Below are 19,020 nucleotides of genomic sequence, written 5' to 3' on the forward strand. Positions count from 1 at the left end.
CATGTATCCATGCAGTAGGGTCGTGTGGAACATCTCTGACATTCTGTAGAATTAAAGAAGCTCCTCACATGGAGGGCTCCATTTAAAAAATGCTTTTTTTAACTATAAAAGAATAAGATAATTGCCTTTCTCTCTTACTATTTTATCTTTTCCTCTATTTTATAGATTTGAAAGACAACACACTTGCAAAATTAAGATCTAACAAGCATGACTAACCTTATCAAAAGATCCCTTTTTTCAAAAAGACAAATATATATATATATATATAAACCAACCCCCAAATACTAAAACTTAGAACTGCTTTACACTTAAATAGCAATGTACACCATATAAACACATTCATAATCTTCATTGGTTGAAACAGTTCAAAGGTCCATTACTGGCTTCTCGTACCTGATAAGTCTCACAGCTCCTAATAAGGCAAAAGAATTCTCATCCAACATATGTTGACTTGTGGAACCAAATAACCTGTCTATTTGGTTTCATTTTAGGACAAGTAGGAAGGCAAAGTAAAAGGTCTGGCAGTAGAATGTTCATCTAATCCATAATATGTTCTTGAAGTTTTGGCCATTGAGCTTTTATTCCGGTGAAGAAATGATTCACATCCCGATTATGGATATGGAGAAGTCTTCCAGAAGACAGTCATTCATTAAGTCAAAACATATTAATCAAGGACCTAGCCCATGCTAGGTGCTGGGAAACAATATGGATAAGATATAGTCTCTGCCCTCCAAGAGCTTACAGTCTAGCAAGGCAAGAACTTTGAGGAGGGACCAGCATGTTCAAAGGAAAACTCATCACGTGGGTCTGCCCTGTTCAGAAGGCAAGTTCAAGAAGCTGTGGGTGTATGTCTCTGGGATCCAGGACCTTGCTCAAATTTCATCAAGTCACATATCCAGGAGACTCAGATTATGTGCGTCTGGTAAAGTCTTAGCAACACATTTCCTGCCTCAGATTCCCATGAAAATGGCAAATTAGAGCCTAAGCTTTGAGAGATCAAGGAGACCAGGTGTAGGGACATTGTGAGCATCTAGCACAGATAAGCTTCTTGAGTGAGAAGCTGTGAGTCCCCAAGAGACTGGGCGGGGTGTGGGGGGGGAACGCTTCACCTGATGCTGGCTTATCTCTGGGATTTTGCTCTCCCTTGCAACACTGTGGTGGGAAGTATTCTGTTCACACCCCAAGTTGGCATGGCTCAATTACCTTGAGTTCTCCAAGTCACGAACAGCACATAGAAAATGCATCAACTCAAGCCAAGACAATAGAGAGATATGCTGAGAACTTAATATTCCAGCCTATTTAAGCAGGAACTGGGTGCCAAGAAACCGTCACTTTCAACAAATAGCACAATCTGTTAATTATCTGCAGAACGGTTCCAATCGGTACTCCCCAGATTTACTTACTACCTAGTAGAAATTGCTCATCGATGGGGAGGGTGCAGAAAGAGCCAAGGCCAATTTGGAGAAATGTGAGAAACTTGCAGGTTTAGGAAGGGTGAGCTCAGGGAAGGATCTAGCCCCCCTGGATGATGAACAGGCAAAGCCAGGGAAGAAAGAGCAGAGAGCAAATTAGCAGACGTCCCTAATAGCTCCACACAATTCAGATGCACACAGACACACAAACATTCATGCGTTTACACCGATTCAGATATTTGGATGTTTAATTTGTTCTGAGTGAAACGTAGTAAAATGCTGGGAAAGCAAGGTGTGTCTTTTATGCAGCATGCTTTAGGTCTGTGTTGCTCATTGTTATTTCTCTCAGTTCCCTCCGTAACTGTTACTTGACAACACCAAATAACACCTCCGTGGAGGTGACCAAGCCAGGCAGAAATACAAATGGACTTGGTTGTACCTTCAGAAGATCATCTCACTAAGCTGCCATTCCAAGGTCACCATCCATAATAGTTCTCATTATAATCAGGACAAATTCTTAATTCTTACTTCCAACCTTCTGAATACATTACAAACACTTTGCAACCTCTGACTATGAATCGCTCACCTTTGCTGGGTAAGACACAATGGTAGGTGCTCCATTCGTTGATGAGATTAGCTGTCTCCATTCCCGTATTATTGCTCAAGATAGAGAGGCAAAAGGGGGGAGAAAGCCAAGGACATGGGGAGCCAAAAAGAAAAGGTGCAAAAGGGATCTGGGTGTTCAAACCCATTTTCAAAGTGTCTACAGGCTCATGATCCTCCCAGGCTGCAGGGCCCAGTGACACCAGAACATCCCAGAACAATTCCACTGAAGAAATCCCCAACGTCTTACTGACAGTAGCTCCTGAGCTGAGCTTTCTGTTTCTCTTCCATCTATCTTTCTTTTCTCTGTCTTAAAAAAAAAAAAAAAAATCCTGTGGACACAAATCTAGGCAACACACCATTCACTTTGGGAGGAGTCCAGATAAGATGGGAAAGAGATTATCCAAAAGAGGAAAGATTTTCCCTGGATCTCTCTCTCTCCGCCCCCCCACCACGCCCCAATTCTTCTCTCAGCATTTCCTTTTGCAATGTAATTTTTACTCTGCTTTGTCATTCTAGTGAAATGTCTTCTATTATAATTCTTGTTATATTACTGTGTTTAATTTGTCTGACTTTGGCTCTCATCTGGGGTTCAGAACCTCTAGATTTCCCATTTCTAAAATTCCCATTGTCCCTAATATTTTAGAACTTAAAAATTGATTGACTTTGAAGTCTTGCTTTTACTTCACTCTAGGGACTGAAAGATCTACACATATTTTTGTTCTGAGAGTAAATCACCATCTTCATCTCAGCAGACTACATCAGTGGTTCTCTCAAGGACAATTTTGCCCCTCAAGGGAAATCTGGCAATGTCTGAAAATGTCACAACTTTGGGGATAAGAGTGCAACTGGCCTCCAGTGGGTAAAGGTCACGGATACTGCTAAACACCCCACAATGCACAAGACAGCCAAATAATGCACAACAAAGAATTACTCAGCCCAAAATGTCCATTTTGCTAATCGAGAATCGATGGGCTATAGGAATACAAAAGCAAACTCATCACCACCTCCTTTTTCCCATTTATTTTCAAACAATTGGGATTAAAAACAAGCAAGGCTAGAGCCTCTCTTAAATACCTAGAAGTGAGCAGAGATGGCATTTGAAGATTTTTCTCCCCCAGTCATCGAAGAGGGAGGGAGAGAGAGACAGCATTGGCATCAGGTAAATCATTCTTGAATGAGTAGAAAGCCTTCACCATTATTCTTGCTGATTTAAGCATTGCAAGTCATGTGATTACGCAGTGATTATAGTCCACTTGGATTTTGGAAGTCTTCATGCTCCACTCACTGGCTCCTAAAGGTCAAGTTAAACTTCCCAGCATCCTTGGGTTCATCCTGTCAACTTGACACTTTGGAGTTCATCCTAGCAACCCCACCCACCTCTCCTGATGAGGCCACGTGGATGCTCATGCGCAGAGGACACATCACCTTCTCCTAATCATTTTGCATATAAAAACATTTAATGCCCTCTAATTTTTTTTTCTTTCTCTTAGCAAGAAGCACAAGGCTACAAATCCTGCTCTTCTTGCAGTGGAAAGGAACTTCACAATAGAGGCAAAAACAAATCACGACCACATACAGCATCATATATCACAGAAAACTGTGTACGTTTGTTCCCCATATAGGACATACTTCAAAGTAACAAAATAATTTTATCAACCGTAGTGTTCCTTCTTCCGATTAGAAGTGGATGTTTTTCCCCCTCAAGGTACATAAATATCAGAGAAAAGTAGTCTTTGGAATACTTATGTCCAGGAGCTCTTGGCTTGCTATCATTTGGGGAATGTTTGGGTTTGTGTTCAAAGTGTTGGCAGGTTCAGTTTTCATTTTCTCGCCATCCACGTGCGTTCTTCCCAAATTTATATACCAGCCTTCGTCCATCTACACGTTCCAGAATTTCTCTTTTGTAGTAATATCTGTAACAAAGGACATTGCATAAGGTGGCCAGTCAGACCAAGCCTGCCAGGGAATTAAGTGGTCACGGTCAGGACCGGAAACTCCTCACCTCATCGCTCGGCTGAGTTTTTCATAGGTCATGCTGCTGTTGTTCTTCTTTTTGCCCCATAGTTGAGCCACAGCCTCTGATTTCAAGAACCTGAAGATGCCCTCAGACCGGTCTTCCCACTTGATTAACCCTGGGTTCTTGTCTGGGTTCAGGAGGATATCACGGATGAATTCCCATAAGTGAGTCCCTCGTGGATCTGAGGGCAAGTTGGAAAAGGAGTTTATTAATGGCCTAAGTCACAGGAAAGAAGGGGGAGAGGAAGCATAGAGTTGCAACATCCTCCATCAGGGAGGACATACTCATTTTTTCCCCATCCACCAGCACAGTCAGATCACAGAATCACCAAATATTTTATCTTAAAAAAAAGGCATTTGAGAATGAACTAGCACAATTTTTCAGTTTATATATCAGGAAACTGAGACACAGAGAATTCAAGTGACTTGACCAAGATCACCCAACTAGCTAGTGGCAAAGCGAAGACCAAGGAATAAGTCTTAGACCTCCTATGCCAGGGGGAATCTCTTTTAATTACTGTTGATGAATTGCTCAGGATTCCTTGTCATCTGTCATTTCCTGGAAGAGCAAATTTCAACCACTTTTGTCTAGAACCTCAGCCCGAGTATAGCACTCTCACCCAGCAAGTGTGGTTTAGTCAAATGCACATCAACAGGGCTCTAGAACTTTAACTCCTAGAATATACTGGGTCAGGGTCTGGTAGGAGTTGAGGGGGCCAATGTGACAATGAGGCAACTACTGTAATAAGATTAGCAACCAAATCCTACTTGACCCCCGCAAGACCTGCGCTACACAACACCTCCTCGCCATTTACTGCGCTACGTTCGTTCAATTCTGTGGAACGACATGTAACAATGTCCAAATGATTTCTTTCTGAGCCCTCCCCTCCATGTCTCTGAGAGTTCCTATATTTTCATAAAGTCTTATTACTGGGGGAAAGACAACTTCCAAAGAGCACTGTTGAATATTAAGAGTAAACAGTCCTTTCTTGGATCAGTCACTCAACAAAGGTAGGAAAGCCAACAGCCAACAAAAGAAAAAAAGAATACATCTCCGCTTTTACTTCCCATCTTCTTTTCTCATCCATTTTTCTGGAGAGAGGGAAATTGCTAACCTCATGCCTGTCAGGTCTCATTCACTGGGTATCTCAGTTTTAGAACAAACAGCACAGCACAAGGAGGAAATATCCAGTGGATCTCCACTTTGAGAAACTGCAGAGGGGCTTACTTTGCCAGCGAGTGATGTCCCCACTGTCTCACCCTAAACAGGCTGAGGTAAAGAAGTGGAGGTGACAGGCAGAGGCAATATTTGTCTAAAACCTAGTGGCCTCCAGTTACACCACCCTGAAGGGAAGGGACAACAGCCATCTGAAAGCCAGCCAACTTACTGTGCTTTTTGGTGTGGGCCTTTGCAGGGTGGTCTTGCTCCTTTTTCATCTCAGGTGACTCTGCTAAAAGGAACAATGAGAGCTGCTTAATTTACCCATTTCCTACAGTCATCATTGCCATTCATTCATCCACTCATTTAACCAGTATTTATTGAGCACCTACTACATGCCTGGCACTGTTTGCGTGTGTGGTATATGAGCAAAATAAAACAGAGATGAGAAATACCATGAAGAAAAATCTTGCAGGGTAAGAAATGGGGATAGAAATGTGAAGGTGGGAATAATTTGCAATTAAATATAAGGCGGTCACAGAGGACCTCTCACAGAAGGGGACCAGAGGATGTGAGGGAGACAGCCAGCCATGCAGAGAGCTTGCAGAAGAACCATCTATGAATAAGAATAGTAAATGCAAAGGCCCTGAGGTCAGTATGTGTTTGGTACATTCACAGAATAGAAGGAAACCAGCATGACTGTGAACAAGGGGCAGAGGTTGAGATCAGTAAGGCTTTGTGGGACTCTTTTTGGATTTTAGCTTTTATTCTGAGAGAGATAGGAAGCCACTGAAGGAAATAGGTCATTGAAAGAAGGTGTGTGTGTGTGTGTGTGTGTGTGTGTGTGTGTGTGTGTGTGTGTGTGTTTTACATAATACAAAATGTAAACACTTATAACAAAGAAAAATGGCTTTTAAGCCAGAGGAGTGGCCTTTTTTGGCATGCAAAGTTACATTTTAATCAGTCTGACAAAGGGGCCATTGACTGGCCTGCACTCAGTACAGAGGGCCACCAGTGGACTATGGAAACACAGATTAGTTTAACAAATGATTCATTATGGTAACCCTTGTGAGTATCACCAAAGACAAGATGACAGAGGCAGATCTGGTGAAATAAAACTTCTTAAAAAGAAAAATAAATGGTCTAACAGTGTGCGTGCATGCGTGTATATGTGTGTGTGTGTGTGTGTGTGTGTGTGTGTGTGTGTGTGTGTGAATGGGTGCTTCAGGTGTCAGGAAGACCAAGGCAGAACTTACCAAAAAATCTCTCAATCAGTAACCCAGCAATTTGAATACAGAGTAGTCCCTAAATGCAAGCCAATCCTGTTAAGAAACTGGGCCAGTAAAATGCATTTCTCAGTGCACAGTACATCAGGGCTTCCTAAGCTAGGGTTCACTGATCCCTGTGTGGCCTTCAAGGGCATTACAGATGGACTGAAACTGCACGCAAATGGAGAGGACCCAAGGCATTGGGTTGCGGAGAAACTGCCGGGAATGCTGAGTTGTGACGAGTTGGGTGCTCTTATAGGTGACAGTGTACATGGCATTGTACATGACCTTGTACATGTACAAGGCATTCATTTCCATTGTCAAGAGTGGTTCATGATTCAAAAAAGTTAGAATAACCATTAGCTCCTAAATAAAATGGTTAATACTGTTTATTGAGCATTTACTATGTACCATGCACCGTGCTACACTTTATACATGAATGACCTATTCACTTCACTCAAGAACCTTCTGAGGTGGCTACTATGATGATCCAAAGATCTGTGCAGGAGCTGAGACACAGAGAGGTCAGGTGACTTGTCTGAAGTCACACAGCCTGAAAGTGGAGCCACGATGTGAACACAACACAATTTGAATCCAGAGGCTTCGGTCACAACCACCACTCGGTGCCAATTCTAGAGACAATGGCACATAAGAGATTTCACAGAAGTCTTCCCTGCCAAGACTCAGGCTCAGGTCTCTAATGCTCAAGTTAGTGGGAAAAAGTAATTCCAACTCAACGATTCTGGATTTCCCAGCACACGTGGACATGTACACGATCACCTATAAGAGCACCCAGCTCGTCACAACTCAGCATTCCCGGCAGTTTCTCCGCAAGACAAGGTAGAGAGAGGACAGGGATTTCATAAGCTCTGGTTAGCTGGGAAGCCTCTTCTTCAGGCCAAGAATCTCCCCTGGCATTGTGAGCAGGAGTGCCTGCACCTGACTTGGGTTTCTCTGAAATCTGGAAGGGCAAATTCGCAGGAAATGCAAGGAGACTCCACTCTCCCACCTTGAGGTTTCAGGGTGAGGTTGCAACATCCCATCAGGATGTGACAATATTGCGACAGGTCTGGCACTCACCCCGGTTTCCAAGTGATACATCACTCTGACAGGGCTGCGTTGTTCTGCAGACAAAGAGTGGCATTTACCCAGTAGGCCACAAGCAAAGCTCATTTTCCAATGGCATCCAGGAGGGATGCAGGGCCATTATTTCAGAGCCAGGGTTGAGTTCAGAAAAACCCAGGGGTTTCTCAGCTTATTGGCCTCCATCACTGTTTAAGGGTTCCGAGCTGATACAGAATTAGTTACTTTGGGGGCTAAGGTACCCTTGTGAATAAGATGGAAACCTTGGAGCCTCTCCCCAGAAACATGCACGCATGTGTACACTCATGAGAATCTGTAAACAACTTCAGGGGTTTAGGCTCACTTGACGAGTCCATGGACTCTAGACTTAAAGACCCCAGACCAGACAGACCATGAGGGAAGGTCCTCTGTGAGATGTCAGCCCTTTACCCAGCCTGGACTTCCAACCAGCTTCAAAGAAAAACCAAAAACAGGGAACAAAATAAATCCCCCAATAAAAATGTTTCCGTCATAACATGAAGGAATACGCAGCCAAAGGCAAAAGAAAACTCGGATATCTTCCAGCCTCCTCTTCCTGTCCCCAGTGTGTGTGGGCAAACTGTGGAATCACGGACCTGCCTTCGCACTAAAGTCTTTTGATCTGAAACCTCACTTTAATACGATGGCCTCTCCCCTTGTGTCTTCCCCTCACCCTAAAATAAAAGTTAAAACCTTTGAAGTTAGCCGTGTGGTTAAGTGATTCATTCTTGTAAAATAATGGCTTGCTCTGGGGAAGTTGTCCGGCTCAGCTTTCTCTCGCTCTGCTCCCAGGCACCTCAGGCCAAGGTCCAGTTTGGGCAAGGGGAGCACCGAGCCACAGGTTTATGACGCAAGTTCCAGAGTGTGACTTCAGCTAAGCCGCTTCGCAAGAAGCGAAGATTAGAAGCATTTGCATGTGATTCAGCTGTGAGCCATTTCTTTACGGGATATACAAATATCAGTGTTATAATAGACCATGCCACCCTAGCTCTAGGCTCGACAAGTCAGTGAATAAACACATCAGGCCCTAGTTGGCATGATTGGCTCGAGGACTATCGGGCAGATCAGGAACACTGGCAGCAGCCATTTTGTGAAATGGGCAGATGACAGAGGAATCAAAACAAAGCCCGCTTCCCCACCTGCGTTTATCACAGAGGGCATCAGTTTATGTGGAGCCTCGCCTTCGCTTGGCTTGTAACTTGCATTAAAACATAGAAAGACATTTAACTGCACTCAGTTTCATGGGAACTTGAAATCTAAAGACTCAGACGAATGACAAAGGTCCTTTTTTAAGGGGGGTGGTGTTCTGGTCCCATCCAGTAGAGACTAAACCTTTCCAGAAGGAATAGACCCATGCAAGGCTGTAATTAACTATCCCTCTGGAGGGCTGGGGGATAGTTAATTACTCCAAAGAAGCTGCCAGCCCCAGACGCTGAGTGGATTCTATCAGTAATAATTCTGGTAGAGGTCCTGGATTGCTTCACCGTGTTACAGGCGAAGGATCAGAATGGGCGACAAAGGAATCCAGGATCAAGGGAGGTAAAGGAGTGCAGATCTGTAAAGCCCGTTTTAAGGATTATTCAAAAATGGAATAAGGGGACAGTGGGTTCCCTATTGCTACAAATATGAAAGCAGAACTGGCCCCTATGGATTGTGAGATTCTAGAAGGTAAGTCAGGATACAGAAGAGAGAAGGGCGGCCAGGCTGTGAGGGCAGGAGAGCTAGGACTATGGCTTTTAGGTTTTCCAGGCGCTTCAGGACCCCCGAGGCTCAGGAAGTGATCGATGCTAGTTTATTCTTAGCTGCAATCTTTTGCCATAAGCCAGAGACCCAACCGGAAGGACACGGGAGGCATCACCTTACAAGGTGTCAGAGGAAGTCAGAGTATGACCGGGTGGTTTCCTCGGCTCTGAAACCCTCGGTCTTGACTGGGTGGCAATGATTGCTACAAAAATTTCCCCCTGATTGGCTCAGTTCCCCCAGAATGGCAAACCCACTGCAGAGCCTTTCCAGTATCTGATCTGTTTCCTAAGTTGAAAAAATACTGAGAGTGACACATAATGCTGCACCCGTTGGGGGAGGGGGGAAATCGAGAAATGAATTGGCCTCCGTTCTTAACCTCAATTCCAGAAGCACTGACACTGGCTCCCAGCCCTTCTTCATTCAGGGGGTTTGACCAGAACAAAACCTCAAACCTCATTATTTCAGTTCTTAAAAACACACTGAACAAAATCAAAAACAAGGGGAGGTTTTGGGGGAGGAGAGGCTGTGTGATTCCAAGTTCTTTCAAAAGCACACGTTTAAATCCCAGTTCTGAAGATGCCCCAACTTCAATTCCAGGAAAAGAGCAATCGCCTCATGACAAGTCTAAGCTCCAAATTTCATAGACCCAAGCAGTTTTACAAGTTCGCACCCAGGTCAAGGGACACCACGAAACCCTCTGTTCACCTCCCCAGTGCACTCACGCTCACAGGACACGTGCCAAAATGCCTCTTTGTAAGCAGAGGGGAAATTATCACCTGAAAGCCCCTCTCTGGACTCCCAACGGACCACCCCTCTCAGGGGAACCTTGACTAGGAGTCAAGGATAGCGCCCCCGCCGGTTGCATCCAATTTTAACCAAACACAACTAACGTGAGCATAATTCATACAGTACAGGGGGTCTGACTAATCAGAGTCGCAATGAGCCATCAGGGTCAGGCTTAAAAGCTGATCTGTGATAGCCAGGGTTCTAGAAATTTCCAACAGCTACCCCACTACCCAGAGATCATCACTGCAGGTTCACTGACCTCTGAAGGCCACTTCTAAGGTATTCTTTCCCTAAAGTCAGACATAGTTTGTTGAAAATTAAATACAGCTTCTTCCGCCATAAGTATACCCAAGTCAAAACAGTTTTATCAGATAATTTCCTAAGAGCAAGCTTCTGCTGAAAGGAATTTTTGTTGTCACAAGAGAGTGACTTGGTTTCCCAAGAGACCAACACTTTTCCCAGAGGCTTCCTTGCTGGTCATTTTCAATGTACAAATATTGGCTGAAAAGCAGACCTTTTAAAAAGAGTAACTCCCTTCCTTTCCTAGTCTTTCAACAAGAAAGACTCCAGCAAAGTAGAAACGTAGGGTGTTGTAATTCTCATTAATTCTCGGTAAGCACTTGCAGGACCCACCCTCAGCCCCTGATGTCAGGACAACTTACCGACAGGAAGGTGACCCGTGCTTGTCATGGAGATCTGGGCCCGACAGAACGTCTTGCTGTCCAACAAATCTGCAGCAATGAAATGATAAATGACATTAAGAGCCCCTTCCTTACAACATAACTTTGTGGCTGTTATCAAACAGAATAAGAAGAATGTCAAAGGCCCATAAGTATTGCGGAGTTAGTTACCTACTGTGCTACCATAGTTGGTGTCATATAAATAGTTTTCTTCTTTCCATGTGTTCATGATGGAAGGGTCTACAAGAGACAGAAAATGGGAATGGTCAGCAATCATCTTTCCCTGGGTGATGAGTTTGCCCTTTCTAACTCACTGCTCATCAGAGAGGTGCTGGACCTCGTGGGTGGTCCTCAGAGACAAGGGGTAAGATTCGGCTTCTGCCACATGCTACTTTATAAGAATGTTAACTCCTTTTTCTTCCAGCGTCCTAAGGGAAATGGGCTTTGTTATGGCCCCAACTCTGTGTGTTCTACACCTACTGCCTCTTCAGGGCAGTGAGGGAGTACTGTAGTGAGACCCTGTCCTAGGCCCATGCTTTGGCTTCCTGGGAATTTTCCCATAGCAGGGGGTGGGCTCAGGAGCCTGGCATCGTCTTGCATGCTGCTGTATAATCATCAGAATATTTTTACATTGGAAAAAGAAATTGTTAAGGCCAAATAATTCCTAATTAATGAGCGTAGTTTCCTAGAAATATCTTCCTAGGAGAATTAATGTTTCTTTCAGGAAAGTCTAGTCAGTCTTTATCACAGTGTCTTCATGGCTGAAATTTCAGAAGCTCCCCTTGCAGTTGGGTGACAGTCCCCTCCCTTCAGGATTTCTCCAATTAACATAAGGGGTGACACAAAATTCTCAAAATAAAACAGAGCAGAAGGCGAAGAGAGTGTCACCAAATCAAGCAAACAACTTTTCAGAGTGAGGTCCCATTGCCTCATCTTTGAGAAGAAGCGCGCTCCCTCTCCCCCCCCCACCCACCCCTGCAGCGTGCTGGGTAAGCATGTCTCAGTCTTCAGATGTCAGATTCAGAGGAAACTGCCGTCCACCTACCCCAAATGAAGCCTCACTCCTACACAACCCCCACGTCTGGGCTGACCTCCAACAGAAGCCTTTTCTTTCCCGGCCAAGAGCTGTGAGACCTGGCGGGAGCTCTCACCTCGTCCCCACCGGGAATTTCCTGCCTTTCCCCCTCCTCACAGATGGAGGCTGCCCTCAGCTCCCCCCGCCCCCCCCCCCGTCTGCGTTCTGAATTTCAGGGTCAGGATGGTAAGCCACTGGCCAAGTTTCATTTTGTTTTTATAGCATAAATAGTATAAAACCTGACTCACTGGCTAAGTCCTCCTGTTTGCGACATAGGGATTTAGCTGGTATTTTAACTAATAGCTACGTGTTTGGGCACCCCAAGCCCAATCTCTTGGGGTTACACCCTCTCTCCTCATTGGGTCACCTCGTACACCTGTTGTTGTCTCTGAAAACAAACTGAACCGAAAAGACTTGGGGGGTGTTGGCCCCTCTAAGAGCCTCTTCTCCCCTCCTCCCAGGGCGGACCTACTTCTCCACCCCTTGGCTCAGCTTTTCGGAACTGGCAACACGAGAATGTCTGGATGGTCAAGGAGGAATTACCGAGTTATTTGGGCTCTCTCCAATACCAGCTGGCTCCTCCAGTGGGTCTATCTGTCAGGTCCCGGTGGGAGTGGGGGTGGAGCCCCAGCCTCTGAGCCAAGTCCTGTGTCTGCCTCTAGGGCAGTCATGCTCAGAGACACAGGCCCATCCGGACAACCCCTGGCCTCTGCGGGGTGGGAGGGAAAGGCAAGGCTAGGAAGACCTAGTTAACATGCTTAGCAGCTATTGTTTTTTGTTTAATAATGGTGACTAGCCCCTTATAAAAGAGTAAATAACTGCATGGGGCCAATTTCAGCCCCTAGCAACTCACAAATCACCCTGGGTCAAATTCTGTCCTTGGTGACTGGCACGCAAGCCTCAGGGAGGCCCGTGGCAACCTCTGCCATCCTACGTGGCTAACAATCTCACTGCTGTGGATGTGGGGAGTGGCCCTGGAGCAGCGTTGGCTGCCTGGTTTTATCAAGGCCGAGGGACGCTGGGGGACTTGCATAGCTCTCCCTGGACTGAGAGGTCATAGGCCAAAGTCAATATACAAGGAGCTCTGATGGGTGTGAGACCCTGGGGTACATTTCTCCAGGCAGTTACTGCCTGCCTCCCGCCCCCCCCACCCCCCCCATCCCCACCCCACAGGTCCACCGGGTCCCCAGGAGAAAGATTTGGGACAGAGAAAGGAGGACTGATTGGACCAGGGAAGGAGAACAAAAAATAAACATAGATCCTATGAGACTGCAGACCCTACTCAGAGCCCAGAATCGTGTCATTTGTCTAAAAGTACACCTGAGGCAGGGAGTGGGTTCCGCAGCTGCTTTTGGATGTCCCCCAAGCCCTCTAGAAGCTACAGTAACTACAACAGCGAGTCTGTAGCTGCCTCCTTTTTGTGAAATGCACTCCCACTGAGGGAGGAGCGGGGAGGAGACACTGGACCTTTCTCTTCTCTCCCCTTGCTTCTCCTAACTTGGCCCAGCCCAAGGCCCTGACTCTCTTCATGTGAGAAGGAGGCCCACCCAGACTCTGCATTTTCCCCACCTCCTGGACCCGAGCCTAGATGATGCCCTCACCAGCAGCGGGAGGCACAGACGTATGGACAGCTTCAATCTAGATTGGAAATAGTTGGCAGTCCCTGGTCCCCAAGGCAAGGAACAAGACTCATGGTGGGGTGGTCCATTGGAGACAGCCAGGCAAGAGGCGTCCCTTGGCTTTGTGCCAGAGCACTGGATTTGTCTTGCTCCCGCACTCTCCTGACACCCTCCCAACTGTCCTCCCCCGGGCTTGGCCTCCCAAGTTGGCTCCCTTTTTCTGCTGCTCCTCACCAGTTTGTTCTGTCTTGACAATGACATTGTGTGTGGACTGGAACAGGTCGCTGCTGCACTGGCCTGTGGAGGACAGATTGGGGAAGTCAGAGCCGGCCCACATGGAGCCAGAACTTAAACAAGTCCCGAAAGCTTCAACCGGGACGGAGCTGGCTTCTAGGGAGAGCTTCTGCCCATCCTGCCGTCTGTCCACCTCCGAATGTTTAGGCCAGGGGGCTTCCCTCTCAGCGTCTACAAACTGGGGCCTGGAGTCCCTGGCCCGGAAAAGCAGGAGCTAGGGCATCTACATCCAATGCAATTGTTGGGCCTTGTAGAGGGAAGCCATCCAGGATGGTGGAAATAGAACTTAACAAGTCAGAAGGCCAGTTTTCCCACTGATGCCTGGCCTTTCCGGCTCTTGGTTAGCTCGTCTGTAGATGGAGGGGATTAAACCAGATAAAGTCAGTCAATGGCCTCTAAAGTGCTTTCCCTTACTAACTTAGGATACAGAACGAAAACGAAAATCCCAGAGAAACCATTTTCACCAGCTTGATTCTTCTTTGATCTTAAATGTAATCAGATCTGTTTTGATTAGATCCAATCTGAGATACACCCAGATAAATGGAATAATTCTCCTCTTTTTTATGCCTTGCAACTCCTCTCTTGGTTCCATATATATATATATATATATAATGATATTTATATTATCAAATATAAAAGCATATATACACACACACATATGAATGCGCTTAGTATGTTTTTCCTCCCCAGGCAGGTTATAAATATCTCAGGAGCAGAGGTCGTACCTTTAACCTCTCTGACCTTCGGGTTTCCCATCTGTAAAATGGGTACATGTTTATTTTTTCATAAGGTCATTAAATGAATCAATTTACTTACAGTATAAATAAACAGTGAATATAAGCTAATAGAATGTCTACAAAAAGACAAACAATGAAACAAAGGAAAGAAATCTGGTCATTAGGCACTCAGAGGCACCGACAGCATGCAGTGGGGCCGAAGAAGTTATGGAAGGTCAAAGACGGAAGGTCAAAGATGGCCACCACCCCTTTGCTCTCTGCCTCCCAAGCCTTTCTGCCTCAGGCTTCAATCAGGGCAAAGCTTTAAAGGAGTGGATCTAATTGAAGGTAGGGAGGTAAATATATTTACATCTTCAAGTGTAAGTCTGCTCCTTCTGAAGATTCCTGGGGGTTATTTACAGAGCCTTGTTTGGTTTGGTTCTAGTTAAAAGAAAAATGAGCAACCATCTCTGTGAGGCGGATGGGAAGAAGGGAGTGCCCGGGAGCTGAATGAGGTCATCCAAAATGGCCACCTCAGCTGCCAGCTTCGCAGCCAGATCCTGGGTCCTCCTTAGCATTGATGCAGCTGTCAGGGTCTGAATCTGGTTCATAGCCCAGGACCTCCTGCTTCCCAAAGTTCCAGCTACCTGCCCAAACACAGGTTCTGCTGAGACAGACATGCCCGTTCTGACGTGGACAGCCCAGCTCACTATTCCTATGTAATATTACTGTCTCCCAAGATGCCCGCAGCTCCCAGAAGAACTCTTTTTACCAGCATTGTCAGTAGAACCTTAGGTCAGTGTCAAAGACATTCTGCAAGACGGGTTGTTTGCCCTATCGTGTCTTGGAAGCCAGGAGAGAACGTGCGTGAAGAGACTATCACCGATGGACAGCATTTGAGGTGGTGGCTTGCCTCTGCTCTAGGTGGGGCCTCAAGAGAGACACATTCAGGGCCCTAGGGCAGCACTAATTCCAGAAATCACTGCAGAAACATCCTACACGTGTCCAGGCCATTAATTCTAACCCTTTCTCTCTCTCTCTCTTTTTTTTTTTTTGAGTTTTTGACTTTCAAGATTCTTGAAATATTGAGAGCCTTCTCCTCCCCAAAACAAACATAGACCTAATTAATTCTCCATCACTTCTTACCGCGTGTAGGTCCCATCTTAAGAACCTCGGTCTAGAAGTTTAAAGAAAATAAAAAGGGCCCATGTTGATCTTAACAAGCAAGTGATTGGGAGTTAGACTATCCCAACATGTTTGGGGCGGGCGGGGGGGGGGCGGGACGTGGGGAAAGAAGAAAAGGTTTTCTGAGAGCAAGTTTTCTGTGAATACCCAGCGAGCCTTTGTCTCCTGAAAAATTAACCAGAAGGAGAAATGCAATTACCTTGGGTTCCTGTGGGATTGGACACGCCTGGAACCCCAGATTTGTGCCTGTTCTCTAGCCTCCTCTCTCCTTCCCTCCCTCGGGAAACAGTAATTCAGAGGTGAGACCCACCCCGCCCCCCTTGGAAGTCCTGGACAAGGAACCTCCCAGCAGGGTAGAGAGAGATAATCACCATTCCACTTGAGGTGCTGCAGGTTGCTGTAGAGAAGCTGACCTGCCGTCCCCGCTGCCCGCGTGAACTCCTGCAGACTCATGCTGCAGAGGTGCTCGCCATTGACATCGAACTCCTGGAAAGGGATGCAGCTGGCGTCCAGCTGGTTGGTGTCCAGGAGGTGCTGGAGCCACTCCCACACCTGGTACTTGGTCCAGTACTGAGGATGGATTTCATGCCACTGGCCTCCGAAAAACCCGCTGGAAACTGAAAAACAGGAGGGACCCATGTCCCGTGAGTGACCCGTGGTTCTTCCGGGACATAATCTCAGACGTGGGAGGCACCGCTCGGCTGCCAGGTGTCGGCACAACTGCAGCTGGTGGACATCAGTGTGGGGGTTGAAGTATGTGACAGGCTCTAGAGAGGAGGCTCTCAGAAATGTGCCTCCCTGCCTCTTCACGTCCTCCTTAGAATAGTACTTATCCCTGGGCGCTTCATGAGGACACAGACCTGAAATGCTCTGAGATCATGAGCGCATCCCTGCCTCCTGCAAAGTACCGTGAAGGCTAACACATCGCTACAATGTCATCAACTTATTAGCCTATTCTCCACTCCCACATGGTTTCCTTCCTCTCTTTTCTCTCTCGCATTTTTAACTCTCTCTTACACACACACACACACACACACACACACACACACCACATACATACATAAGCCCAAATTCAGACCATTTTCAAGAGTAAGAGTCTTTTTCTCTATGATGCCTTTTCTCCTCCCCAGAGTGGTCCAGCTTAGTCGCCTGCTAACTGTGCTGATCTACCCCAGCCCCACACTGGTTATTACAGTCGCTATGACTCACTTCCCTACTCAGCTACCTTCGGGAGCTTCCCATTATTCACTGAAATTAGCTACAAAATCGCCAAGCCAGGCATTGAGGCTCTTCGATAACTTATCCAAGTGACCCCATCACTTCTGCCTTTTTTGTCTGGTGTTCTTTCAGTCTGGTTTGTATCCTGCCAGTCATTACCTATTGAACACTTAGCCAGCTTGCAGACTCTGGCCACCCCATAAAGCCATCATAGACCACCCCCCCAAAAAAATATTATTATTCAGGGCTTGATGTCCCCTGAATCTCCAACAGATGTGTTTGGTACTTCTCCTAATGGCTTTTGTCATGTTCTGCTTTACTTTACACATTTCTAGGTTCTGTCTTATTCTCCTTTTTTAAATTGTAAACTCAAGGTCATGGAGTCATGGTCATCTTTGCAACTCCTACAAAAATGACCTCAGAGACTATGCCATCGTAGGTGCCCTCTGTATATTTCTTTGGTGGAATCTGTTCCTGAAGAAGAGATAATGTAGCAATCTAGAAGAGTTTGAGGTGCATTCACAAGATGGTTAAATTAAATATCAGAGAAGTCAAGTTCACCCAAGCCAATAAATATTGCTGAACTGGATGGGCTGAATTTCTACATGTGTGACTCTCCTATGCTCACTTCAGAGAAAATCACAAAGTCAGCCCAAAGTCCTGGGAGGAGATGGAGACGAGAGAGCCATCCTCTGGGGACATGGTAATGGGGCTGAGATCTTACAGTCCCCTTGAAAACAGAGGTCAAAGGGAGGAACTCTCATCCAGGAAAGATGAGGGGCAGGGACAAGGGGAAGACACTACTGTAGCCCACCAAGCTGAAGCAGGGAAATCCAACTGAACATGACATACAAATATTTCCACTAACTGAATAATGGACCGACAGGAGAAAACAGAGTGCGTGAAAACTGTCCCTATTTTTTTTTCTTCGAAGTCATGTTAGATCAGTACTTCTCAAACTCTAATGTGATTGTTAATCACCAGGGAATGGTTATTCAAATGCAGATTCAAATTCCATAGATCTGGGGTGAGGCCTGAGTTTCTGCATTCCTGACAAGCTTCCACATGATGATGTTGATGATGATAATGATGATGATGATGGTCCTTGAATACAGTTTGAGTGGCAAGGAGCTGAAGAGCTCCAAAGGTTTGAGTCCCACAATGGCTCTCACCTAGCCTCAGCACCCCCAGAGAGGCTGAAGGGGGAATGTTTCCAACCCAGTCCCACGTGTGCTCAGCCCCTCTGGATCCATCCCCTGCTTCCAGACCCTAGGAGCACCAACGGGAGGAGATGGACGTCATGATAGGCACAAAGGTGAGTGCCATGGGTCACAACTACCGCTCACAGTGTATGCTTCACCCGTCATACATCATGGCCAGACAAAAGCAGCCCTAAACCCTCTGCTTGGGGCCTGGAGGGGAAGCCAATTGTGGTGGGGAACAAGGGGCAAGGATTGGAACAATCTAGTCCAAAAATTTCATTACATAGAAATATTCCCAAATATACAAACACATGGAATTTCGACTGGATATTTCCATGTCCCTCCATCCGTGTCCCTCCAATTTTTTGGTGTCTCACAAAAACAGCTATTTAAGGATGGAATATATTTCTGTGGCTCCCTGAGGCTTTGATCTTTTTTTCCAAAATAATGATACGACTATGACAGTACAGCTCTGAGTTTGCCAACAAGAGACCATAACTCTCAATACCCCGACAACAAGCCTCTCTAATTCCTCTCCCAACTTCACATGATCCAGACTAAAGGACAGTTCCCAATATTGTATCCTGAGAACCTGGGAGAACCAGAGGATTTTGTCTCAAATCGACTAGGAGATTCTACCATCTGCCAGGGGACTCATCGGATTCCCAAAGTTTTAGGAGAAGACATGAAAATCCTACAAGGTCAGCTCTTGTCTATTGATCAACTGACCTCCCTCGCCCCATCAGTCATGATCAGGAGCTGGGCCTTCTTTGGGGCCTCTGGAAGTTAAAACATACCAGTGGCACCCAAATTCTACTCCCTGCTAAACACACTGCCCCAGCTTTCTCCAAAGCACACAGGAGGAACGCTGCCATGATCCAGGGCCCAGACTGGGGACACCGAAGGCTTTCCAGTCTGAAGAAACTTCCTACCCTACTTG

The 19,020-nt window shown here is 46.1% G+C and overlaps 1 protein-coding gene across 4 annotated transcripts in view; it reads right to left on the reverse strand.

Moving 5' to 3' along the window:
• Window positions 1–3,831: 3,831 nt before the first annotated feature.
• EHF (ETS homologous factor) overlaps window positions 3,832–19,020 on the reverse strand; it is a 36,050-nt gene continuing 20,861 nt past the window's right edge. Inside the window, exons 3-9 of one of the 4 annotated variants that reach the window (XM_028087748.2) lie at window positions 16,032–16,277; window positions 13,700–13,762; window positions 10,943–11,011; window positions 10,754–10,822; window positions 5,423–5,485; window positions 4,021–4,216; window positions 3,832–3,931 (exon numbers count right to left, since the gene is read on the reverse strand). In XM_028087748.2, the coding sequence (XP_027943549.2) occupies window positions 3,832–3,931; window positions 4,021–4,216; window positions 5,423–5,485; window positions 10,754–10,822; window positions 10,943–11,011; window positions 13,700–13,762; window positions 16,032–16,277 (806 nt within the window). The remainder of the gene's footprint in view (window positions 3,932–4,020; window positions 4,217–5,422; window positions 5,486–10,753; window positions 10,823–10,942; window positions 11,012–13,699; window positions 13,763–16,031; window positions 16,278–19,020) is intronic. The other 3 variants (XM_088017617.1, XM_088017618.1, XM_028087750.1) reach the window with 3 other exon arrangements.

This window comes from Eumetopias jubatus, unplaced genomic scaffold (assembly GCF_037043125.1).
Source record: "Eumetopias jubatus isolate StellerSeaLion01/CBP00866 unplaced genomic scaffold, mEumJub1_p1.0 scaffold_13, whole genome shotgun sequence".
Taxonomy (NCBI): Eukaryota; Metazoa; Chordata; class Mammalia; order Carnivora; family Otariidae; genus Eumetopias; species Eumetopias jubatus.